At 37.2% G+C, this 26,831-nt stretch overlaps 1 protein-coding gene across 5 annotated transcripts in view; it reads left to right on the top strand.

Annotated features, from left to right (window-relative positions):
- TAB3 (TGF-beta activated kinase 1 (MAP3K7) binding protein 3) overlaps window positions 1-26,831 on the top strand; it is a 39,439-nt gene that overhangs the window by 8,788 nt on the left and 3,820 nt on the right. The window contains exons 2-8 of one of the 5 annotated variants that reach the window (XM_075200289.1): window positions 7,557-7,615; window positions 12,135-12,333; window positions 16,653-18,060; window positions 19,530-19,690; window positions 20,149-20,242; window positions 25,666-25,755; window positions 26,708-26,815. In XM_075200289.1, coding sequence (XP_075056390.1) covers window positions 12,223-12,333; window positions 16,653-18,060; window positions 19,530-19,690; window positions 20,149-20,242; window positions 25,666-25,755; window positions 26,708-26,815 — 1,972 coding nt within the window. In that variant the 5' untranslated portion in view covers window positions 7,557-7,615; window positions 12,135-12,222. Of the gene's footprint in view, window positions 1-7,556; window positions 7,616-12,134; window positions 12,334-16,652; window positions 18,061-19,529; window positions 19,691-20,148; window positions 20,243-25,665; window positions 25,756-26,707; window positions 26,816-26,831 lie in introns of those variants that run through there. The other 4 variants (XM_075200290.1, XM_075200288.1, XR_012688695.1 and 1 more) reach the window with 4 other exon arrangements.

Genomic DNA, 26,831 nt, shown 5'->3' with positions numbered 1-26,831 from the left:
CTGTATCACTTTTATTTTAAAGCGGCAATGTCGGGTTAAGTGTTTAAACACTTAACCTGCGGGGTCCTGACATTCTGCTTTAAATTAGAAGTGATACAGGTCGCGATGACGTCAAAATCTAGTCATGGACACCTGAGTAGTTGCAATAACTTCATGTCACCATCCTGCTGCGATCGGAGATCTACATTGTGGATTTTAAGTATAGTACTCCTCTGTGTCGGAATGGTGGTAATCGTTTTCATGATTACCACCGTAATTATCAACCGAAACATATCTTATACACAGGATTGCCATGTTTGAAACACATTATTTTACAAATAAATATGTAAACTGCCTTGTTATTTTATTTTAGCAGGAGTAGCTTGGTGCATAGGGAAATTGCTTTCAATAATGCTGGTTTTAAAGTGGGGTTGCACCTTCAGATGAGTCTAATTTGTTGCCATGTGCATATCCTCCTGCTACTTTGCCTAAGTACATAGCATGGTTGTGACTGGATCACTTACAAATAACTTATGGTATAAATTTTACTTATTTTTAAGATTGTGTATATTTTGATGTAGGAAATCGTTGTTTTTGAGACCAGGGCAGAATTTGTTTTTTTTTGTTTTAACCTTTCTAGAGGAAATGCCATATATATATATATATATATATATATATATATATATATATATATATATATATATCTGATACAATAAGCCTTTGCTTTGAAAGCCTTTTGTATATTTTGGTGTGAGGAAATATCTTGTTTGGGGTTTACAACTTTTCCTGGGGAATTCTTTTCTTTGGAGGAAATGTGTGTTCTGCAACTGTTGGAAGAAGGACTCATGCTAATTAGACCTTTTGATGTGTGAGGGTCATAGGAAGATGTAATTAGACTTGCTGTCCACTGTAAGATGCAAGATATCACAGCAAGGTTAAGATATCACAGATAAGCGTAAATATTGTTAGCTTTGCAATGCATGTAAATCTATGTTTGTGTAAACACATTGCATTCTGATTCTAAAAATAGCCTGTGTTCAAATCAGTATAAAAAGCACTATCTTGTACACTGAAATGTATCACTGATGTTCCATCTGACCTGATCACCTGGTACCTTCAACCAGTGTGAGAACAAATAAACACCAAGACCCTGCTTGACAACTTCTTCAATATTACTGTAATCCTGTGACCTGCAGATTAGACCCTAAATCTAATCCGTTCTCCGGCTGTTTCTGAGGTTGAATCCAGCTTTTCCGGTACCACTGCTTTGCCTGCTGCCCTGCAGCTCTGTTCAGTATGATAGGCCAGGGGGGATCCATCCACAGCAACCCTGATCCATAGTAAGAGTCCGGAGTACCAGCCCAGGTACACCAGCAAGGGGGTACCACAGCAGTGACAGTTACCCAGAAGGAACGTGGTTCTGAGCGCCATAAAGACTCCTCCTACTGCGGCAGGAGGGGGCGTATTCGGAATAACGAAAGGGGACGGTGGCAAAGTAAGCCCAGCCGGTTCCCAGAAACAACAGACAGGGTGGCATAGGCGGTCCATCCTGTCACAATGGTCTTTCTGGCTTCTTAGCATTACAGCCATGTCTTTATATTGGCTCTAGGATATAACGCAGAGCTGGTCTCTGGGTACAATTTTTCCTATGTAGAGAAGCCAACAAAGCTATGTGATATCTGAGGGCAATGGAAATAATCAACTATATAAATCAATGGCTGAAAAGCACACAAAGACATAGCAATGCATTTAACAACCATTACCAAAAAAGGCCTTTCTTAAAAGCATGCAGATGTGATTTTTCCATCACCAGGAATGTGTGTGGATTGTGTGTAAGTGGGAAGGGCAGTGAAATATTTGTGAGATTTCCCAGCTATTGAAACAATCATTGTGACCTATTTTTAGATGTACATCTGGGTGTGTCTTAAATTCCTCTTCTACTATTATACCAGTTTAATTTTCTGGTGGGTTACTTCTGGTATGTAAATTCTTCATTAATCAATAAATACACTAGCATACTGTATTTCTGCTTCAGATTGCAAACATGATGTTTTCTTTTGCTAGTACATGGTGTCTAAAGGTTTGTCTAATTCATCTAGGTATCTGGCTGTGTTGTGAGTACATTATCTTGAAACCTTGTCTGAGAGGTGCTGTATTCAAAATTCAAAAATGTTACTTTGTAAAATGAAGCAAGTTCTATATAATATCTCTTAATTGGCCACTACCTGTGCTATTACATTTGGTCTATAGAAGATAATTCATTAATCTGCGGATGTGCCCACAATTTCACAGCTGCTGTTAAATACAGATATGCAGAAATAGTGGTTCCTTCTGTAGAGTTAATTCTGGATATTTTTAGTTAAGCAACCAATGATTATGGAATTGTGTTTTTATAATTAAAACTTCAAGAACGTGTTTAGTCCTGTTTATGGATTTTATTCATCTTATTCACACATTGTGCTGTAAAGAGAACCGTTGTCTCAAATATTTCAAAACAAGAAACACATTTTGAAGTTGTTGCTAATTTTATGAACTTACATTATAGTTCTAGCCACTGCTATTATCTTCATAAACATCTTTTTATGTGTCCTTTTTAAGGGAGAACCATTCCATGAACATTTTGATTTTATTTTTTCTTATATGTGACCATTTTTTTTGTCACTTTTCTTGTTTACAAATTTGTAATTTTTTTTTTTGCATAAGTCTCATTACAAATGACTTGGTTTCTAAAAGGGATCTGAAATAAGACAAGCGCTAAAATAATAAATACAGAATTTATGCTTTTTCATTACACCACTTGCAGGGCCCCTGTATTAATACAGTTACCAATGTGTGATTGTCAATAGATACAGATGGGTCTGTCTTTCAGGCTATATTGAGCCAATGTTTGTTATAGTAGCACTGCTAAGACCGAAAATGTCTGCAGACCATTTTCTCCTCACCCTCCTAGTAGTAACATGTATGTTTACACCAACAGAAAGAGACAACTAACATGGTAAATCGATTTAGGCATATTAACAGCTATATTAAGCATATCATTTATAGGAGCTCTGTCACAACCTTTGGTTTGCCCTAATCAATACCATTTTTTCCTTGGTGTTCTACCGTAAATCAAAAGCTGTAGCCCACATTTGGTATCTGTTTTCTTGACTGCATGTAGATCTAAGCTCTGTTAGAGGTGGTGGACTGAACTTTTCCTAGCTATTCATGTAGCTATGTCTGGGATGTGTATCGTGCCACAGCTGATTTGGACACAAGCTTTGGCCAACCCCATTTAACCTATACATACAGTGTATTTCCACAATCTCTGGGATATCCATCTTGATACGGTAGATGGTCTTGTGTGTTTTTGGGAACCAAACAACAATGATAGGGACACCCATGTCGGCAAGGTAGGAGGAGAAAAACGAACCAAAGTTTCACCCAGCAAATTTCTCTAATACAGAAAGTTGTGGCTTTAGAACTACGTTGTCCTTTTTAGTGCTTGTAAACGCGGATAAAGGTTGCATCAGAGGGAAGATCAACAATTGTTGGGGACCTCATACCTTTTTGATCTCTGGGGTTTTCCCTGTCAAGAGTCATATGTTAGTTGTTGCTGACTACCCGCGTTAAAACATTTAACATGCAGGCATTCTCCTGGTAGTTTTAAGCATCAACTGTATGCTTTAACTGCAAAGTCTGAGTAGGGTAGTGGGATCTGGGAGCTCCTAGTCATAAACTTAGGCAGCGGATGTTTGATTGAATAGACAGGTCTGTGTTCGTTAGGGAATTTAGACTGTAAGCTCCAATGGGGCAGGGACTGATGTGAGTGAGTTTTGTACAGTGCTGCAGAATTCGTGGCGCTATATAAAGAGATGATGATAATGATAAGAAAAAAGCACCTAATTTTCATTGGTTTGCTGACAAAAAAATTTCATGTGTTTTGTGTCATTGGTAATTATGCTAAACTGTGTGCTTAGTCTGAAGGTCTTCTATGGGTGTATGTCTCTCATTCTCTGTAAGCATTACATTTAAAGGACTATGTGCCCTAAAAACTTATCTTACAACACTTAACCTAAAAAAACCTCATCTTATTGACCATCTTGAGCTCTGGCTTATCATTCCATAGTGTCTTGCCAACATTGCTTGTACAGTAGTCTGCTGCAATACATGCAGTAGTAAATAAGCATACACATGAATGAAATGCACAACTTGTGCTTTTGACAAGTAGTTTGGATTGACATGGCAACATAGGCATCTATTACATTATTTTCCAGTAATCGTGTGACATCTATGCTGTGAATATGTGCATATTGCAGCAAGGGAGGGCTGGCAAATTTCAGCCATGGGGGGGCAAGATTCGACTCTGCAGCCTATTTGAAAGAAAAAATATGCAGGTGACCCAGCCCAAGGTAGCCCAATATGCTACCGGCCCGGGGGACAAATGCCCCCCAGGCCCCCAGCCCAGCCTGCCCCTGTATTGGAGTATGTCTTGACTCTATGGATGCAAATGCTCTTGTCCACTATTGGTGCATCTTTACTAATGGATATGTCCAAGTCACACTGGACTTGAACAGTCGTATAAATGCTACTTTAGTCTTAATTGTATATAGACTCTTGTTTTCGCTGTCTGCCCAGCACTAATGTGCAAATTGCACCCACAATAGTTGGTAGTTGGTATTTTGTTACGTGGCATAACGATGCAGTCTAAACATAAGTCCAAAAAAGGGAGAGGAGCAGAGAAAGTTGTAGCTCAAAGAGCAAGGGCACTCTGGTTTCCAAAATTTAAATAGTCAGTATATCATATGTAACAGGGCAAATGCCTTTATTATAACACATGTAAATACTTGGCAAAATATAGAGATAAAAACACATAGAAGGATAGAAAAATAGATTTAAAATAAGTTAACCCTTCAGTAACCACCGCTGGATAGGTTAGTAGTACATCAAGATGTGGTGGGTAATGGGCAAAAATAGAGCTTATGAACTGTAGCCTAGATTATAAATAAGCTATATGATCATAAAGTGAGATATATATATTATTCTCCAATTTGGTATACATATGGAGATGCTCTAAATCAGTGCAGATTAATAGTGAGCACCTGTCCTAGCGTCCCTGATAATGGTCTGGTATAGATTCGCAAGCTGAAAGGAGAATAATATGAGAGATTTAGACATGTGATAATCTCTCAATCCTTTATCAAGACTGCATGGAGCTCTGCTGCACAGTATACAATGTGGCGATAGACTAATGTCTCAACAGGTTAATATTCATGTTGTGTCATAGAGATCTAAGAAGTAACAGTAGCAGTTCGATTGTTCACCTAATATGTGATGTCTGTGCGCTACTGCGAATAGACTCATACAGGATTTATGAGTAACACACTATAGAATAATCATATATAACAGCCTTTCAGGAGTATTGTGCTTTGCATAAGAATCTTATTTAAATGTATCTGATCTCAGAGCGCACACTCAGTGGGTTGTAATATACCCCCTGCCAGTAAGATGCGCTGGGTTCGTATGCATGAGATCTCTCTTAATTATTACTTTACATGAATGAGTTAAAACCTGTATTAGAGATTATACAGCGTTGCTATCATGAGAACGGTAATATCAGAAGCAGGGAAAGCTAGGAAACCCAAAACGGACTATATGTCCGTGGTGGTGGTTACTTCCGGGTGTGACATCAGAGATGATGTCACCTTCCCGACGTACGTTTCGCCTGTAAGCTTTGATGTTTCTGATGTTGTATTTCTTGACTATTTTACTATTACGTTAGTATGGATGTACCAGCTTGCAGTTATTCATCAGGGTTAACTTGAGAACACATCAGTAAGGGTAATCCCTATGTTTATTTAAAATGCTGCGTTTCCACCACACAAGGCTTTCTGTCCAGTGGATAAAACTAGTTTTATTATGGAGGTGAAGGAAGCAGTATAGGGTAAAATATGTGCAGTAACGAGAAAACTGTTTAGGACACCATCACAATTAACTTTATTTGTGTAATCAGGATGCATGTACAAGTTGGATATTGATCTTGTCACCTGTCAGTCGAGTTGAGCTGTGGGATCAGTCCAAACAGCCAACTTAAGTATAAATTAGAATGAGAAGTTGAGTCTCTGTCCTATCTTGCCTTCCACATTTGTGGCTAAATCTGAAAGATCACACGACTGGACAGCGAGGTCTGATATGGCACCATTAGTGTGGTTGGAAGTGAGCACATACATAGTGTGACATAATCAGGGAAATATGTACAATCACCTGGGATAGATGGCTTTGAACAGCAGCAATAAATCACGAAAATGCAGGGTTTCTGGTACAACTGACCTCAGTCAGTTTTACTGAGCATCTGAAAATAAACACAACACAAACAAAAGCCTTGCCTGTCCAGCACTATTTAAACATCCCTTAGAGGCCCTCTCTCAAGTCTGAGACCTTGTGTTCAAGCCTCAAACGCCAAACAAAAGTTATTTGCTCACCCTTAGCAGGTTTCTTTGAGACAACCAGCCGCCTCCTCCCCAGGTCTGAGACAGAGTGATCAGGGCTGCAACCTTTTACAGACCCCACACAGGTGCAACTCTTAATTAGTCTGCTGTAAAATATACTCTGGGAAGCTTTTCCCCACAGAGCTAAACAATATCCCTGCTGTTAGCATATATAAGACAGGAGACCTGGGACAAATATCTCTGTGATTTAACATTAATCCAGGGACTTTGTCACAAAAGTCAGATGTGGTCTATCCTCTATTCTGTTTACTGAGATGGATTGCATTTTGAAGTATTTGTCGATTTGGGCTTATACAGTCTGAGATTGACAGCTAACTAGGTCTAAGGATATAATAAGTCATCAAAATAGGTGCTCATACAAGCTGTTTCTTATTTTCTTTCTGTATTGTATTATTTATTGAAAATTATTTTTAGTTGGGCCATGCTTTTTATGAATTATGGATATAATTTAATCTTAACTGAAAAATACTGTGTAGGTGGATGGACTTTAGTACCCCTTTTCCAGTCCCAACTTTCTTTTTTTCCTGCATCCGTGGCAGCATAGTGGTATGTCGAAAAAACTGCCAAACCTCCTGTGCTACCAGCAATTCACAATGCTCCAGTACTTAATTTGCTAGCCTGACCTATGCCTCTAATTGTAGCAAAATTGTGCATACAATTAACATCCCATAATCTGGTTTCAAAAAGGGAGGGAAATTTAAATGCTGCAACACCTTTCTGCACCTTGGCAATACAGTTTGTAAGACTAGGTTGATAACCTTAAAAATTGTCTTTGCCTAATTGTACCTCCATCAGAGGAAATTATATATTGGATATAGTTGCTAACTATAATGTTTTCATTCCTTGTGAACATGACACTCCACCAGTTGTCATACGATGCTCCTAATTATTTATAAACATCAATTGCCAGCTTAGCCGTACTTCCAAACTATGTTATTGCTGCAGGTTTATCACACATGAACAATATTAATCCTGATTGCCCAATTAACTTGACATATTGGGTCAGTACAGCAATATTGCAGCTATTGATCTGAACTTACAGATACTTTGGCAGCCAGGTCAGTATTAACTTTTTTCCCTCATCTACAGCCCTTTCCCATGGTGATCTCCATTACACCCACAACACCAGGCTTGGAGCAGATACAGAGGTAGGGTAGACTCCTCCTTCCCACACACTGTACTAGTTATCTCACCTGTTCCTTCAATAATGTATATATTATGCAGATTTTTCACGCCCTCTTTCTGCATGCTGATATAATGTTTTGCCTCCCTGTCACACCAACACTTCACTTAATGTAATTGTAAAATTTTAAAATGCTTAATGTAAAGGCAGCTACTTTGTTTGAATCCATTTTGATCTCACTGTCTCGTTTGACACTTTCAACCACTCACTTCTCATACAAACACTGCATTGCCTAAGTCTTCAGGACACTATCCTATTGTGGTTCTCATTCTCATTATACCTACCAAACCACTCTTTCATTCTTTGTCTCTATACTGGAGACACCTCCTCTCTGTATCTTCCATCATTTTGGGTACATCATGGTTTGCCCTCTACGCTATTTATGTATGTGTATGTATGTTTGTGTGTGTGTGTGTGTGTGTGTGTGTGTGTGTGTGTGTATATGTATATGTGTATATATATATATATATATATATATATATATATATATATATATATATATATATATATGCATGCTACAGGAAGTGAAATTCTAAGTATCATAACAGTACATTAAATCAGTCTGTGCACACTTTGCTGAAATATATTCTAAGAATACCATTTGATCTGTTACTGCCTTGAGATCACTTTGTCCCTTTAAGCCCTCCTGTTCCTCTGCCCACATCTTATATTTCAGAAGGCTTTTTACAGTGTAATGGAATGTGTCTCCACTCTAACTAGGAAACCTCAAACAAGTAACACATTCCTTATTCTACAAATAGAGTGGCACCATTTCAGCCAGGGAAATATATAGAGGAAAAGTTCAAGTGATAAAGAGATAAGTCAGTAATATTCATACTGAGCATATTTCAAATGACTAGAATTGGGTCATGTACAGCAGCCATTCATTTTCTTAATATGTATTAATTGCAGTTTGATGGTGTTTGTCGCAGATATAATATAAGTGGATGGACCTGTACACACAGTTTCTGACCAACGTTAACTTTGCAACTGTGTTGACAAAATACAATTGAATTCTAAGGGAACATTTGATAGATATACACTATATGCATCAGGGAAGCTTTAATGAAGTTGCTTCTGTCTCTTATCTAGAGTAGGTTTTTCAACACCCTTGTTTATTAGCCATTTAGTACTACACATTAAGGCTAAATTGTTATTAAATTGGGTACAGGTTAGAGAAGTGATCCTCAGCACACTCGCCTTCAGCTGCTCTGACCATTGTGATGTTTGGCTAATAGTTCACACGACAAGTAGAGGAGACAAATATTAAATACACGGAGGTGTTCAGACCATTGTCGACTACAATTTTAACTAGCTGTTTAAATATTAGATAAAGTATAATTTTCTGATTCAAGGGGCTATTAAGGCATAAGGGAACACCTGATCAGAAAGAGATTGGGAACAGCGCTGTAATTCAGACGTCTTGAAATGTCCATTTTATCACGTATAACAGCTGCTGTTTGAGAGGGGTCAGCCTAGAACACAAAGTACTGTTGTTATGAATATGGACTCCTACATTTTCTTTACTATCAAGCTAATGTTCACACAAGCTAAGTATATGTTGCTTAAGTAACAGAAAAATATACTATTCCTTGGATAGCTGCTTTCTCAGAGCATCTCAGATAGGTACAATTCATTAACTCACTGCTTAAATATCAGTGTTTCTCACTATTAAAGAACTCCATATTACAGCTACTAGTCAGCATATGATCATGTTATAGAATGTCATTCATATAGATTTACTTACCAATGTAAAAGACCTATAATTCCCTTAAGAGTTAATAGAAACTTTCATTTTTGTGTAGTTAAACTCACTGTAACCTTAAATGGAGTAAAACTCCAATTACAAAATAAAAATGACTCTTCAATTGTGATTTAGTGCTCATTTTACACAAGCATGTTTGAATGGGAAACACAGTGACGAAACTGCAGAAAATATTTTGTAGCCTTAGTTGGCATTGATCCATATGGTAATACACGTGTTCTGTTTACACAGGTATCTGCAGAAAAAAGGAGCTGCATCGAAACACACATTTGATCATGTAGTACATTAAATAGCAATTGTGTTTTTGTCTGTTATTTGCATTTATTAATATGTGGAAGATTGCATAGCACTGCCTTGTAGAAGGTAAAACACCAGTGGGAAAGTGCCAATAGTCACATTTTCAAGAAAATTAATAGAATATTTGTTAGAAGAACAAATTTAGATATGTTTCTAAAATATGTTAAATAGTTTTTTTTAAATACATGATTCCTCGAGAAATTAATAACTGACATTAAATATACAAATGAAGTAGCCAAACGTCAGACAAAGAAAATCACGGTAGATTCACAACCTTGTACAAAAAAACAAAACGATTAGAATTATTTCATATATGCGGTGAGTTTGGCTAAAATTAACATTATTTATTGAACAATTATTCATAAACTTTCACAAAAATCTGTATAAAATAGTGCTCCAGAAAAGAAGACAACTATTTCTTGTGGGACATATTACCAGATCCTTTTACGTGACAAATAAATTAAATAAGTCAATTGACATCGCTTTATGCACTGACTTTATGGTGATAACAAGTGGGGATACTACAATTATATACACTAACATCTCCTCTCAACTTGAATGTATATATTTGATTGCGATTTGCATTGTTTATTGTCTTTTTCTGGAGCACACTATTATGTTTTTTTTATGAAGGTTAATGAATAATTGTTCAATAAATAATGTTGCTTTTGCACTGACTCACCGGATATGAGCTAATTCTAATCATTTTTTTTACAATGTTGTGAATTTACAGACCTGTAACCTTTGTTTACAGGTTTTTTTTAAAGCTTTGTTAAAATTCTTACGGTGTGTTTAATTGAAGGATCTCAGAACCTTGGTCAAGCAATGTGTTTTCACATAAAGAGCGCCACAAATAGGGTTAAAATCTCTTTTCCGCTTTGAGCCAAAGAAAAACTCATAAGTGCTGTTACATCGTATTTCAAAATATAAAACTGACATGATGAGTGTCTAAATATGTTAGTTATACAAAATCATCTGTAATTGAATTGTTAATAGTCATAAAAACAATTATCATTTATTTATATTAACAATGCAACTATTAAAAGCAAGTTATAAATATGGACCCTTATAACAGCTAGAACCAATCTATATTATGGTCATTAAAATTGCATAAAGGCACCCCATCGTAAACTCGCTTCTTGAGACTAATAATTAGGGGCATCCCAAGGTAAATCAGAGCAGCCTCAGTCATCCACTGTCTGTCATGCACTCGGTGAGATGCTTAAAGTATCCTTCGCCAGAAGAGCAATGGGAGATTTAGCTTGATTAATTGGAGGACCAAACCTATGCAAAATTACCTACTTTTAGTGTACCTCGTTTCTCTCTCTTAATCAGATGTCTATTGTTGAATTGTATTATATTTGTAAGGTTTGTTATCATTCATTCTAGTTCTATTGAGACATTGGGTTCTCATTTTCATTTTATACAGTAGTGTCCTATATATCTGTGTGACTGGAACACTTATAAATAACTTATGGTATAAATTTATTTAAAGGAAATAGCGCAGGGCGCTTACTTATAATAATTGTAAATGTACTTATTTTTGATATTGTGTATATTTTGGTAAAGGAAATATCTTTATTTCTGAGACCTGGGCAACAATTTTTTTTTATTTATTTAACTTTGCTAGAGGAAATGCATTATTTCTGAGGTACATACCCAACGCAATAAACCTTTGTTGAGGAAGTCTTTTGTGTAGTTTGGTAGGGAAATTACTTGTTTGGGGTTTTGTAACTTTTATTTGGGAATGTGTATTCTGCAACTGTCTGAAGAAAGGACCCATGTTAATCAGACCTTTTAATGTGTGAGGGTCCAGCACCTGAAAACACAGGAACGTTTAATTAGACTTGGTGTTAGATTTCCTGTGTCTAAAACAAGATGCAGGAAATTACAGCAAGTTTTAGGATATCACAGATAAGTGTAAATGGATTTGCATTACATGTAAATCCATGTTTAGGTAAACAAATTGCATCCTGATTCTAAAAACAGCTCAGACATCAGGGGGCTGGCATACCCTGTGTCCAAAACTGTTTAAAAAGCACTGTTTTGTATTGAAAATTGTTCTTGTTTCATCTGACCTGTTCACTGGTGCCTTCAACCAGGGTGAGCAAATAAACATCACTTGCTTCAAAGACCTGCTTGGAAATTTGTCTATCCCTGTGACCTACATATTAGACCCAACTCTAATCCATTCCCGGCTGTTCTGAGATTTGGACCCAGTTTTCCGGTATCGCCGCTGTGCCCGCTACCCAGCAGCTCTAGCCAGTGTGATATACCAGGGGGGATCCATCCATAGGAGGAGGTCAGGGGTGCCAGAATATTAGAATATTTTACGAACATCATAATAAACTGAACATCTGTTGAAAATGGTCTAATTGTGACTGATCATGTACTTTTTTTTTTATCTTTGTAATTTTCGCAGAAAATGCCAGAAGGGTCTGAAGACCATAACCACTGGTGGGCATTTTGAGTCCCAGTCTATCCCATCTTAGTCCAGCATCAATCCAGTGATGGCACAGAAGATGGCACATAGTCAGCAGCTTGATATCCAGGTATTAAATGATCTTCAACAACGCTACCCTGAGATTCCACTGGAAGTGGTGTCTCAGTGCATGATGCAGGTATGTGCTAGTGTGATGGAAGTTGTCACAGAGCCTTTGTATTTTGTATAGTATCTGGCTTGTCCACTTTTGGGCATACTCTACTATCTAGGCATACCCTCCAGTATGACTTTTTGTTGGGGCCCCCCCACGAGGTTGCTACCACACACTGGCAGTGTTGACAGGAGACTGTTGTCAGCACTGACAGTGAAACTGTGTGGAAGAAAGTATTGATTGGTGTGTATATTGCCGCATTCACTGCACATCCCTCCTCTCCTTTAGCTTGAACAGCCACGTTGGGTTAAATTTGCTCTGTCCTCTTCCTCTGGTCAGCACTGTCGGACGTGCAGCTTCATTCATGTAAGTGCATGGAGGGGTGACTGACCACAACAAAGGGGGGCATAAGTGTTGTCAACATGAGGATCTTTAATAGGCTATAAGCATTAAAAAAATAATTTTCATGATACATGTGTGAATTCTGTCATTTTGTACAGTAATTTATTTAGAAGACTAATTGGGTCTATTGGTAATACATGTGCCTGTCTAACTTGCATGCTTGGTTAGATATTCTCTGACAGTGTATCTAATGGTATCTGAGTGTGCTGAATCTGAAGAGTCTTTTCTCTTCAGGAGGAGGATATAGTACAGTATGTAGACAAGCCTATTTGCGTGTCCTGACCATGAGTGGCCTTAAAATCACAAATGCGAAAAGTTACTGGCCAGGAGATATTTCAATAAACTACATACAAGTTATCCCTATAAACAGTTGTAGCACCTTTCTGTGCTCACTGTATTTATGTGGTTACACTAATTGCATGAAATCAACAACGAAAGTCCTACAAAAGTGTATTTTTAATTTATTTTTTTTGCTGATGCCTTTCCTCTTACTTCATCTCCATAAAATACATTTTCGTTTATGTTGCAGTCTGTTAGCGTTTGCCTTTTCTATTGTGCATCTCCTTAAAAAAATAATACATTGAAAATTACAGTGACTAGTGTCTAGTACAGGTATTCAAATACATATTTTTGATAACGGTAGCCTTTTTCACATTGTTGTGCTATTGTTGGATCTTGCTTTAGAAACATGGTCTTAGTGATGTGATATTAAGAGTGATACATTGTGAATGTTGATACAATGTATATTATAACCTATTATTGAGTGGTTTGTTTTTTTATATTATTTGTAATTGTGCAATACTTTTCAGTGTGGCTTTTATTTTTTTTTGCTAGTGCATTTGACATTAATATAACAAAGGTTCTATATTACTGCACTGAATAACATATATGAAATAACTGGAGTGTTCGTACTTAACTAAATATGTAAACCATGCTCTTTCATCCTACTGCAGCGTGTTAGGAGAGAGGGCTTCCCTAATTAAACAGGCAGACAGTGACTGACAGCTTGGCAGACTTTCTTTTCAGAAATGCACTGTGTGGATTCATACACCGGGACAGCGGTGTCGCAGCAACTCAAATGAATGTAGTGTCAGCTTTTTGACCTGTATGAGATGCCATCAGGATATTGTCCTAAAGATGTAGGAGCTTCAGTTGTCTGTAGTGGAGTGGGATGGTAATAATTTACTTTTTAAATGAGCTTCAGTGGAACATCGGGTCACCACTCTAACTATGTATTTTGCATTCATGGTTCACATCTGAACGTATCTGGAGTTCAGCAGTCTTGTAACATATTAAGTATAACTTTTTCTGATTTGTTAGTAGATCTGTTATTATCGTTCTGGGTGATTGCATGTGCACAAAATACAAGCCCCGCTCACTCGCATGATATAGGCTATGTGAATCCTGGGTGCATCAGGGACCTCAGGCCATATATCACATTCCACGGGGGCCAGTATCCCACTGTATTTTCATGGGTTCTTGTTTTGCTATTGTAACATCAAATATTGAAAATTATATATGTAACCAAATAATTGTATTAGCAAGGTCACAGACTGGCATCCAAATAAGAATGATGACATGGTATAGCCTTGGACTTTTAACATTTTTCTCTGTGAAAATTCACTTCACGTCCTTTATTACTGAACTGAATCAATTTGTTGCTGGTATATAAATTGATGATGACTGTGAAGAATAGGCTGCGCTGTAAACAACAATGAACGCTGCTATCAGGACTTTCCTTACTATTAGCCACTCGGACAATTAGATCTGTTACTATGGGCTGTCTCATTGAGGGGTAGCTCTCCAGAGCTCCAGCCAATACTGCTGCTGTTGCTGTTGTTTAGATCTATATTATAAATGCTGTCTCAACTTGCTCTGTCTCCTCAGCAACATAGGGAGCTTCCCTCTCTCCCCTCCACCAGATCAGCCTTTCCCAGCACCAACCCATTGTCTTAGACAATAGGTGTGCTTTAGTCTTATTGATACTTGTATTAACTCATTGGTACATCCATCTATCTTTCCAATATTAAGTTATAAATAATATTGTTCTGTATGTATAGGTAACCACATATTATTACTCCACTTCACTGAGCTGTGTATATGTAACACATGAAAGCGAAAGCTAGTGCATGGGGTGGCACTTAAGGGTTTGTGCACACTAGCATTGGGAGAAACAAACATTTGCTAAAGGGCAGGCACAAACCTTGTATTTTGTCCTCGCTTTAACAGAGCGTTAGAAGTAAATTTGTTAAGGCGTCTCAAATTTGCAGCATAGTGTGCATCATATTTTACCGAGTGTTGCTGCTTATGAATGTTAGAGACAAAGCTATCACTGAACAGTGTTTATACTTAAAAATAAATATTTAGCTGTGCCGAGTAGCAATTACAGAAACATTTATAGGGGTATTTGGGAAATGGAAGTCTGCTTGCAATATTTTATGTTTTCATCATCAACATATATATAGCGCTACTAATTCCGCAGCGTTGTACAGAGAACTCACTCACATCAGTCCCTGCCCCATAGGAGCTTACAATCTAAATTCCCTAACATACACAAACACAGACAGACTAGGGTCAATTTGATAGAAGCCAATTAACTTACTAGTATGTTTTTGGAATGTGGGAGGAAACTGGAGCACCCGGAGGAAACCCACTTAAACACGGGGAAAACATACAAACTCCACATAGATAAGGCCATGGTCGGGAATCAAACTCATGACCCCAGTGCTGTGAGGCAGAAGTACTAACCACTAAGCCACCGTGCTGCCCAATGAGTCTTTTACTTTTACTTTTTTTACTTTTAAAAAGTATATATTAAATTTCCTGCGTTCCTCTGATCTGTACATTGTACAATAATATATTTATTTTAATATGGAGAACACATCAGTTGATGTAATATCACACTTGTTCCACTATCCGGGAATTCTAATGTCATTCCACATGACGGTCTAATTCAGGGTGATGCTGCATAGTGTAACATTTATGTCATGGGTCTATTCTAATCTGGCATAAGAAGAACCTTGTGTCACTAATTATTATTCAGACTAGCATCTTACTTGTAGCTAATTCATACATAAAGACAAGTTACTACAGTACCATGAATAGAAGAAGAAACGGCAATTAAGTAGAAGTAGCCTAGAAAAGACAACTGAGGTGCTGTAGGCACATAAATGGCCTCCCATACTTTGGAATAGAAAGAAATGTGAATAGATCAGAACTAATTAACCTATGGGATGAGACTTGCAAAGTTAACAAATTGTGGTTTGCCACTTTTTTCTTTTCTACAATTGTATCTTATAAAAGTGGTTGCAGGGAGAGAATACAGAGCCGTTTTTTTGGATCTGGGTGGTAAAATTATTGCTATAGAAAGTAGATCACGGAGTTGATGCAGAGTTGGACATACACCAGTTTGCGTAGCATATGTTACTTAAAGCTTTCTGCGCATGTGGGTGCTCGCACATGCACCTATGCAGACTTCTGTGTTTCTGGCACTTACGCCCACCTGCGCCTCTAGAGGTGGGGCAGGGGAATGAAGGGCGTTCTAACATTCTCCAAGTACATTGAAGGCACATTTGTGCAAGCGCAGCTAATGCACACCTGCATAAACACGCATATATGCCTGTTAGGAGACATATCTTTTTCACCTGCACTTAGACTGCCCAATAGAAATGTACATTGTGCACCAATATCTTGCAGCACATACTGACCTAGTTGCCCTGCTGCCTTTATGAATAAGAACTTGCTTGATTTCACTAGTATCAATTTATCGTTATCTGCATCCAAATAAATCTATTATATTTGCATTATTTTAACCCATTTGGGATTACGTTTGCAATGCATGCATTTCAGGATTGCATACTTTTGAAAAAAATAATAAAAAAACACAGGCTATTTATTCGGCACTTCTAATTTTGCTGGTTTTTTTTGTTTTTTTTTTATTGAAGAACAATAGTAACATCGAGGCTTGCTGCAGAGCTCTGACCCAAGAAAGCTGCAAGTACCTTTATATGGAGGGTCACAACCCAGAGGACAGTAGAGCAAACAGTAATCTTTTGCACATTAACCTTGGTATCCATCCAGGCACCAATTTCCAGGGAGGAGAAGGAACACAGATGAATGGACGACCCCTAGTTCATAGCTCAAGTGATGGTCACATCGATCCACAGCACGCGTCTGGCAAGCTTATATGTTTGGTTCAAGAGCCCCATTCTGCGCCTGCAGTTGTGCCACAGAATTACAATCCATTTTTCTTGAATGACCAGAGTCGAAATTCGCCAACTCCACCACCACAGCCCCTTCAGCAGCAAGGTGTTAACACATCAGCTATGCAAGCTTCTCTGCCAACGTATATGCACATACCTCGCTATAGTGCAAGTCCTATAACTGTAACAGTGTCACAAAATATACCTTCTCCTCACAATGTGCCGCGAGCATTACAGATTCTTCCTCAAGTTCAGGGCAATCCCTATGGGACTCCAAATTCTATTTACATTAGACAGTCATCACAAAATTCTCCCGGCAGGCAGACCCCACAGAACCCACCTTGGCCTCAATCTTCTCCAGTTCCACTCACTGGCTATAATCCTTGTCCCCTTCCTGTATATCCTCCAAGTTACCAACCTCCACCATATTCTCCAAAGCAGCCTCAGCTTCCACAGTCTGCTTTTCGTTCCCCTCCTGCATCTCAGTGCACTTCTCCTTATAGCTCACCACAGCATCAAGTACAGCCTAATCAACTAAGCCACCAGACTTCTCATGTGTTTATGCAACCCAGTCCCTCAACAGCTTCACCTCATACTTATCAGCAAGCTCCACCCCCTTATCCAAAGCCAAGCAGCCATTCTGTATCCTATCTTCCCTATGGATCTAGCATGAGCAAGGCTTCTATGAACAAGATAGAAATTACAGTTGAATCGCCACAAAGACCAGGAACTGCTATGAATAGAAGTCCTTCACCAATAAATAATCAATCTTCCCAACGGAGTCAGCATTCTGCATATGCCTCAAATGCACGGTCAGGTTCTCCTTCAAGGGTGATACCTGGCCAGCCAAAGACTCCATATGGTGTTAACCCATTATATATAACATACACACAACCACAGGCCAACCCTGGCTCTCCATCCCCATCTCCTCGTGTATTGATGTCCCCATCTAACCCAACAGTTTTTAAAATTACTGTTGCACGGGCCCCTACTGAAAATCTTTTAAATATTGTGGACCAAGAGCAGCATCCTGGAGCTCCAGAACCCATACAACCTATTTCATTGATGCCAATATCAGGTGTGGAGAAGGGTGTTCACAAATTCCATCGAAGTTCCAGTTCGGGCTCGGATGATTACGCGTATACCCAAGGTACTTCATTTTAGGGGGTTCTGCAATCTATTATTTAATATAAATTAGCGGTTGTGTTCTTCCTGATTGTGTGTTACAAAAAAAACCTGATAATTTTGTGTTGTATTCTGTATCTTTAAATCTTTTTAATCAAATGTGCAGAAATTAATGACTGTTTTTTTATTTTCTCTATAACCTATATGTGTATAGCTAAGTATTTCTGAAACAAAGTATTACAACACTAGAATTGTGCTTGCTTACCAAATAGTATTTTATTCCTTTTAAATAAAGGAGTTCAGATTCTAAACTGAAAAACAAGAATGTACACCAGCTGAGAAATGTGATTGTTGCTTTGGAAATGTCACAAAGCATGTAAAAATAAAAACCAAACCATAGTAGTAATGGTTCTAATTCATATTGGCACAACAAGCAGTACTGGCCTTAATGTTTCTATGGTGTTTGTGTAGTGTATCTCTACTGTGAAATGTTTCCTATGAGTCAGAAGTATGTACTCTGCTTAATCCATAATCCATGTGGGATTATGCTTGTAATGCAAGTATGCACATACTGAAAATAAATATGATTTACATTATGTAAGAAAGGAGTATCTTAATTGGATTTAAAAGGTATGTATTATTGCAGTTTCTTTGAAACAAATGTCTTTGTTGCTTATTGTATTGAAAGTTGTAGAAAATGCTACTGGTTTCTGCTTGCATAGACATAGATGTGCACAGTGAAGAAGTGAAAGTGCATTTCAGCAAATTCAAATAGGTTTAATCAGATTGTCAAAGGGAGTCGGACATTCATCAAGCATTGCTCAGATACTGGTCTCAGCAGGTGAAAACTGAACAATGGATGCTATATGTTTAGAGCCTTTATTCTTAAGTTTGTGGCAAGACTTTTTTAATTTTAAAGCATATCTTATACTTATCATTTTAAGTATAATGTCTTTCTGTGGGTAGTCTGCTCTATTGCCTTTGTTGGGATTTAGTCGGGGACTAAAAGATCTTCATGAACAGCGGTACCAGAAGTGACACCTGTAGGCTATAAGAAGGTATTGCATAATGCTGAAAGGAGGCAATTTATAATATACCTGTTTAAAACTAGTTTTTCTTCTGTTGAAATATATTGATAGATTAAAGTTAATATTAAACAAAGTTTCAATAATCGTGTTTTTATATTGGCTCTCCTACAAAGTGAACGCTTTGACAAAATGATTTTTGCTGCACAATACGCCTTGTTCTCCTTAATATTACTGTACACTGATACATGATGATATTGAGTGATAGGAAATCATATTTTTAGTGTCTAAAAAGGTTTAGCTAGAATTATGGCATGTTTGACCATGTTCACTTCACTCTCTCTTTCTTTCTGTCAAATGTTTAAAGCAGTAGCCAATTTAAAGCTTTGTAAATGAAGATCACAATTCCTTTTTTTTGCAATGGCGTGTAGATTACAGTGCCATCCTTGAATAAATACATTATTTCTAGCCTTACTACTGCACCAGCGTGCAAGAATGGAAAGACTTGCAAAAGAGCTTACGTTTGAAAAAGAGGGGCTGGAGAAGCTGAAGGCAGAAGTAAATGGAATGGAACATGATCTGATGCAAAGACGTCTCAGAAGAGTGAACTGTACAACATCAATTCCAACTGTAAGTTACCTGCTAGGTCTCATTCACTCTTTCCATCTATGTCTGAATTACACTAAAGTAAGAGTAAAAATCCCGAACTGTCCTGTTTTCCCCTTGCATAAAACTCCCAAAACACATATAACGAAAGTAAAGTCTTTATAGCAGTATAATGTTTTGTATTTTCAGTTTACAGACAGCATTGCCTATTGGTGCTCTCTCAATTAACTAGAGATGGGCAGAAATCAGGAATAAAATAAATCAGCACAATAACTGAGCATATTGTGCCAGTAGATCGCTTCCTGTATGCACAGCAAATCCTTTCTTTTCAGTTATTATAGGTTTCTTAAACGATTTGATAGTAAATATATGAAAGTTGATCATAATCCTTTTCTAGTAAGTAACTACATATGATTCATTTGTAGAGGTCCTGTAATTTAACTTTTGTTGCTGCATTTTTTCATTTTTATCTGTCTTCTCAGCCAGAAGAGATGACCAGATTGAGGAGCCTAAATAGGCAGCTCCAAATAAATATAGATTGTACACTGAAAGAAGTTGACCTGCTTCAGTCAAGAGGTAGAGATTGAAGATCTTACATGGCATTGAACATTTAACAGCAATTAATAACGTTGACAAATACAAATCAGAGTAATTGGTGGAGATATGAAACATTTTACTATAAGAAGGTCCTTTTCAATGCTTATATTATGTTCATTACTTTTTTTTAACCATAACTTATCATTTCCATGAAATTCTAAAGTGCTATTTGTTTATATGGCCATTTTCCACTATAGTGACATCCTTGCCAATTTGCTCATACACATGGAAGACATGCAGAAAGGACTGCATGTCATGAATATTGATCTCTATGGAAGGTTTTTGTAATTGACACCTGTCTGTGCAAAAACAGACCTTAGATTTGTATCTTCTTTTTTTCCTCACTTGCAGTTTCCCATGTTTCTCATCAGTGCATAATGTTGGAGCATATGGGTAGGGAGCATCTATTTTCAACGGCAGATTGAAAGTGTCTCCATTGCTTAATGCCTCAATAGTGTCATCAATTTCAAGTGATTTGATATTCCACAAATATAGGTTCACTTTAGAGAATGGTTGCCTCCATTGTGCTCAGGTGACTAGTACATGTTAAAACTGTTTAGGTGTTTTCACTTAAAGTGCAAATTGGTCATGTCCAAAAAATGGCTTTTAATTGTTTAGATGGCGACATATGAACTCTTATTTTGGATATAAATATTAATCTTTTGCATAATAAATAAGTTTTATCACACAATTTAATGTAAAGATTATCCTTCTTTATTGGCACTAGCCCTTACATACGCGTTGCAACAGAAATGATCCAGCTGCTTGGCCTTTGTTGTACCTCGTGTACACCCATGTTTGTGGCCAAATTGGATAGTGCGCCTACAGCTTGACACTGCATCGCAGCATTTGTGGCCAGCGAACATCTCTCTGTGGTGCTCGCTGCCATGAAGACTCCTATGTTATTAAAATGTAATTATATAATTGGACTTGGCATGGATTTGTATGACGCCATAGTGCTCCGCAACCCCAGCCAGTAGGGGAAAACATAGCATACGTAAAGCAGGAACATACAAGCTAAACTAGATTAAAAGCAGGATATGGAGACCGTTTATAACGAGACCATTTATGACCTAGCGAGAATCATAAGACTGTATAATCTTGTGAGGAAAGGGCACATCTGAAATTAGAGATGTAAGTGTGGCTTAAAGTAGAGATTGGGACAGTTGTGAGAATGTTTACTTGTGTGAGCAGTATAGGTGAGAACATGGCAACGTTTCTGTCCACATGGACGCTTTTCAAGCAATGGCTTAATAAAAATCTGTAGACTTAAACATTGTCGTCTATGGATGATTAATTGTGTACATAAGCAGATCTTTTTTTTCTTTTTTTTTTATGTCAACATTTATTCTTTTGTTGTTTTCTTTGTGTCCGTGATAGTCTGACTAGCAGCCACGTTTTATCACATGCATTGTAATTGATGTCCTTAATGCTAAAAGACAATAAATGGTAGGCACTTCTTATTTGTTATATGGGGAGCACAAAAGTGTCAAAGTAAAAAAAAAAAGAAAAACGGACACAATAAAGGAATGCAACGCATTAAATAAAAACTGCACATCCCAAAAAGTATTTAGGATAGAAATGTACAATCCTATTAGAAAAACTGTATTAATGTACATGCAAATCTATAAATACAGAACAATCAATGGATGAAAGATTAAGAATGATTAAAACTAATGCAGGAATGCATTTAAATAAACACACTACTTTTCATTCACAGTTAAGGGATTATCACATAGTATATTGTTAATTTGTTATTGTGGGTTAGGTTCTTACATTTTATATTGACTAATTATATAAACTTTTATAAATTTGATATACAGGTAGTTGACAAAAAAATGTAAGCACCTGGGGAAGCCAGGTCTTCCACACTAGTGTGAGCTCATCCATTAATTAAGCAAACAACGTCGCAGCATGATCAGGGTTATATATATATATATATATATATATATATATATATATATATATATATATATATATATATATATATATATATATATATATATATATATATATATATATTAGTGTGTGTGTAAATGGTAGACTGCCATAGATGCCTGTTATTATGACTATCATGCTTGCAAGAGGAGACCTCAGTGACTGAAGGAGGGTGATTGGTGGGCACTTGGCAGACTCTTCAGTGACCAAGGTGGCTCAATTTGCTAATGTTTCTTGAGCAGTGATGTCTACAGTGATGCCTGAAAGGAACTCTGAGGCAAAAAACTTTACCAAGTGGCAACAGTGAGCAGAAGTGCACACTCCAGGAGTGTGGTCCTTGCATTAAACTGAAATAAGACAAATCGGGCAAGCAACTCTAATTCAATTCACAGAAATTCAGCCTGTGGTGTGAGCAGCCATTTTTTATTAAATACGGCTTGATGAGAACTCAAAATTTCGTAGTCTGGTTACATGCATATAAACCGCTCTTCACACTTGGAAATGAATGTTTGCAAGTTTAATTATGCAGCGTGCACAGACGTGGTCTACCAAGCCGTGGAGTAAGGCGATATGGTCAGATTAATCATTCGTCGCCATGTTCTTGGCAAATGCATGAGTGCGCATGTGGCGCTCACCTTAACCACTCTACAGCCCTGAGTGCTTGTTTCAAACAGTGAATTGTTCCATTATTTGTGGGGCACATTCCTGGCATTGTTTGGGTTCAGTCCTTCCCTAAAAAAACAGATCAATGCTATTTGTTACCTAATAGTTTGGGGTGATCATTTTCACTCCATGAACAAAGAACAAATTGAAACACCAATATAAAGTCACTTAATAGGGCGTTGGACCACCATATGAGGCCACTACAGCCAGTATGGGCAGTAGCAGTAAATACATCAATGTCTGGAACTAGGCAGTATGGATGGAGCACCATTATTTCAGAAGTCACTAAGCTGATTGATGGTGGTAGCTTTTTTCCAGAGTAACCCATAAATGATCATGCTCATCAAACCACTGGGTGACAAAATATGCTCTGTTAACAGGAGCACTCCATCCAGGAAAGAAACATAGGGGTATATTTACTAAACTGCGGGTTTGAAAAAGTGAAGGTGTTGCCTATAGCAACCAATCAGATTTTAAGTATCATTTATCTATTGCTTTCTACAAAATGACAGCTAGAATATGATTGGTTGCTATAGGCAACATCTCCACTTTTTCAAACTCGCAGTTTAGTAAATATACCCCTATGTTTCTTTCCTGGATGGAGTGCTCCTGTTAACAGAGCATATTTTGTCACCCAGTGGTTTGATGAGCATGATCATTTATTGGTTACTCTGGAAAAAAGCTACCACCATCAATCAGCTTAGTGACTTCTGAAATAATGGTGCTCCATCCATACTGCCTAGTTCCAGACATTGATGTATTTACTGCTACTGCCCATACTGGCTGTAGTGGCCTCATATGGTGGTCCAACGCCCTATTAAGTGACTTTATATTGGTGTTTCAATTTGTTCTTTGTCCACTACCTGCATTTATTCATTTATGTCCATTTCATATCCATCTTCTTGTTGCTCTTTGTGGGAAATTCTATTTTATTTATTTAACCACATAGATACTTTACCGTTATATACTACTTTATATCCTATTTACAGACATTTTGTAGCTCCAACCTGGGACCTCGTGGGGGTTGTCCTGTGTTTATAGATTTTGATGTGCTTCAATAAATTTTGTATAAAATTACATATTCTCCTATTGTACTTCTTTGTGTTCACTTTATACTAGGATTTTCTTTTCTCTCTTTATTTCACTGCAAGGCTAGTGACGCAGGGACACAACCCCCTTGTTTGAGACCCACAAACCCTGACACTTACATGCTGTATTTGTTTGCAAGTAGCCATTAATGTTGGCGCTAAGTTTTTGTAACACAAGTGCTGATACACTCTATGAACACAGCATCTGTCTTGGGTTTTATTCCATTTCTTGAGATTTGATAAAAGCATCTTGCTGCATGATGAAGCTGTTTTGGGTCATGGCTTATGGGTACACATTTACACAACTTTCAAGTTCTTCTGTACCTTATTATTGTTATGAGGAATGTTGACTGTGGTAAAAATGTAAATTATTGTATTTCTTGTTACAAAATGCCATATAATCTACATCACCACAGTATTATTCTGTTTCTATATTTTTGACACATATCACCAACCATGGTGTACACAAATGCAATCAAAATACTTTTAATAGTGTATTTGGTGAATGATTACAAAACTGCTTTATGTTAAGTTGAGACTAAGGAAATTAATTTGCAAGTGAATTGCAAAATTCTAATCTTAAGTGTTCATTAAGATCAACTGGCCTCACATTAAACTTCGTACATCCTACATTAAACACAACCTGTATTTGGTGCGCAGCAGGTAATGGTTTCAGAAGCCCTTCAGCTGAAAGTCTGCAATTCTTGTGATAATAAATTGTCCACTTGCCTGCGTTTCTTTGGCTGGATGATTAACACTTTTACTTATTGCTGGATTTTAAACGTGCATAACCTGAGTCTATTTCACAACAAGGATTTCTTTTAGAATTACAAAAGGTAGTTTGGAACAGGGTGACTTCTCTATGTATGAGTGCCGGTGTGTTCTTAAAGAACAGTTTTGCTAAAGTAGGATTTTAATTATGTGAATTGAATGTTATTTTGTTAAATATAACTTTATCAGAAAAGTGTATAATGTTTGTTACATGGCATATTCTTTTTAAGATGCCTTTATCCATTTGCATTTTGTTGCATTGTTATCTATGAAGAAGTTTAGTCACTAAAGGAAAACTATGAATATTTCACCAATAGCATTTTTATATTTATTTATTAATACATTTTATTGTTTATTCCATTTTTAATTTCCATATAACACATTATAAAATATATTTGAAATAGTTTTATTTAAAATATGACCATTAAAGGTCTAGCAAACGCACCTTAAAATGAGTAAACAAAAATGATCATTTATTTAAACCCCACTCCTCCCCACCATCATAGGAGTCCTGCAGTGTTCGTTCCACTCCCCCCACCTTACCCCCTCTGCATTATCATACAGTAGTGTCAGCTGTGCAAGCTCTCCTGACACTAGCTAACAATGACTTGACTTGTTAGTAAGGGGGTAATGGTGTTTCCTCAACAAGGCTTCTCCGTCTTAAGACCTGCACAATGAGGACAAATGTTGAGTAATTTGGGGTTTAAATACTTTTCATTTTATTTCCACTCTCTCCTACAGCACATAACTATCATTTTTGATCAATTGCATTGATATCACAAATCGTTATTATTATTTTTTTGTTTTATGTAATTAACATTACACCAACCTACTATTTGTAGTTTCCATAAAATACAGAGCATAACATTCTAAATTTACATTTTCTATTCTTGTTGTAAGCATTGATTTCCAAATCTGAAATCTCAGTGTTTGTTTCCATAGGGGTGGGGAAGCTTGATGTGAAAGCAATGAGCAACTTCTACGATAACATAGCTCCTGGTCCTGCTGTGCCTCCCAACACATGTAAAAAAGGTAACTGACGTTATTTCACCGGCTGTAGTCCTCAAGGCCCTAGATACTTACATTTAAAGGCAATACACATTAAATATATTGTATCAGGAAAATATTTGCACATTATGACATGACACAATGCCCTCTATTCATCACTTCAATATGGGACCAATGGGCCAGTATTTGTTTTAGTACCATAGTCCTTCTTAACTGCTGTAATCCTTATCTGTTGATTTCATACCACAGTTGGCCTACAATACAGATTATACAGTTGTATTATTATGTCTCCGTGCAATCCATTTTTTTGCTTGGAATATAAAAATCTCCACCTATTTTTATATTCAAAGAAATGATGTAGGGGAGGTAATGCACGTAAGTAACATTTGTTGGAGAGTGGAAGGAACACAACCAAACCATACAAATAGGTATTTCTTATTGAGCATAACTACACTGGTCCCAAATTGCAAGGAAACCTGGCAAAGAGAATAGTGATTTTTGACAAATTATATTATGCATTTTAGTGGGATGGTATTTCTGTAGCCAATGGGACACAATTGCCCAATAAGCCACTAGTGTGGATGAAAAATGTTTTAAGCAAGTTGTTCAAAAAAGCTATTAAAAATTATGCTCATCGGAGAGATTCTGTAACCTTGCACAAATCCGGAGCCACACAGCACTCCCCTAATGTGTGCTTGTCCCAACATCTAAAACATAAAGATTGGAGTGTTCATTAATAAAATGTCACTGGTATTCTACTATTACACATTTGTTGTATCTGCCAACAACATGACAATATTGTTTTCTATTGTCAACAAGCAAGTTTGCTCAGTTGTATGAAAACACTTTCTTCAGGCAGAATGAACTACACGTGTTCCATGGTTTCATGAATCTAAATATTTATAATAATTTAAAAAAGTTAAATAAAATGTGGGATTATGTGAACATATAATTTGCATTTTTATGTTTTGGTCAGAGTCCTCCGATTCTTCGTCAGGAGAAAGAAAGGCCAGAAGAATAAGTGTGACCTCAAAAGTAAAAGCTGAGCCTCCTGACATCCCGAACCCCGGTGCGGCGGATATTGGTGGGTATTAATGTGC

The sequence above is a fragment of the Mixophyes fleayi genome, chromosome 2 (genome assembly GCF_038048845.1).
Source record: "Mixophyes fleayi isolate aMixFle1 chromosome 2, aMixFle1.hap1, whole genome shotgun sequence".
Taxonomy (NCBI): Eukaryota; Metazoa; Chordata; class Amphibia; order Anura; family Limnodynastidae; genus Mixophyes; species Mixophyes fleayi.
Note: the sequence above shows the minus strand (reverse complement) of the source record. Positions and strands in the feature narration are given on the sequence as shown.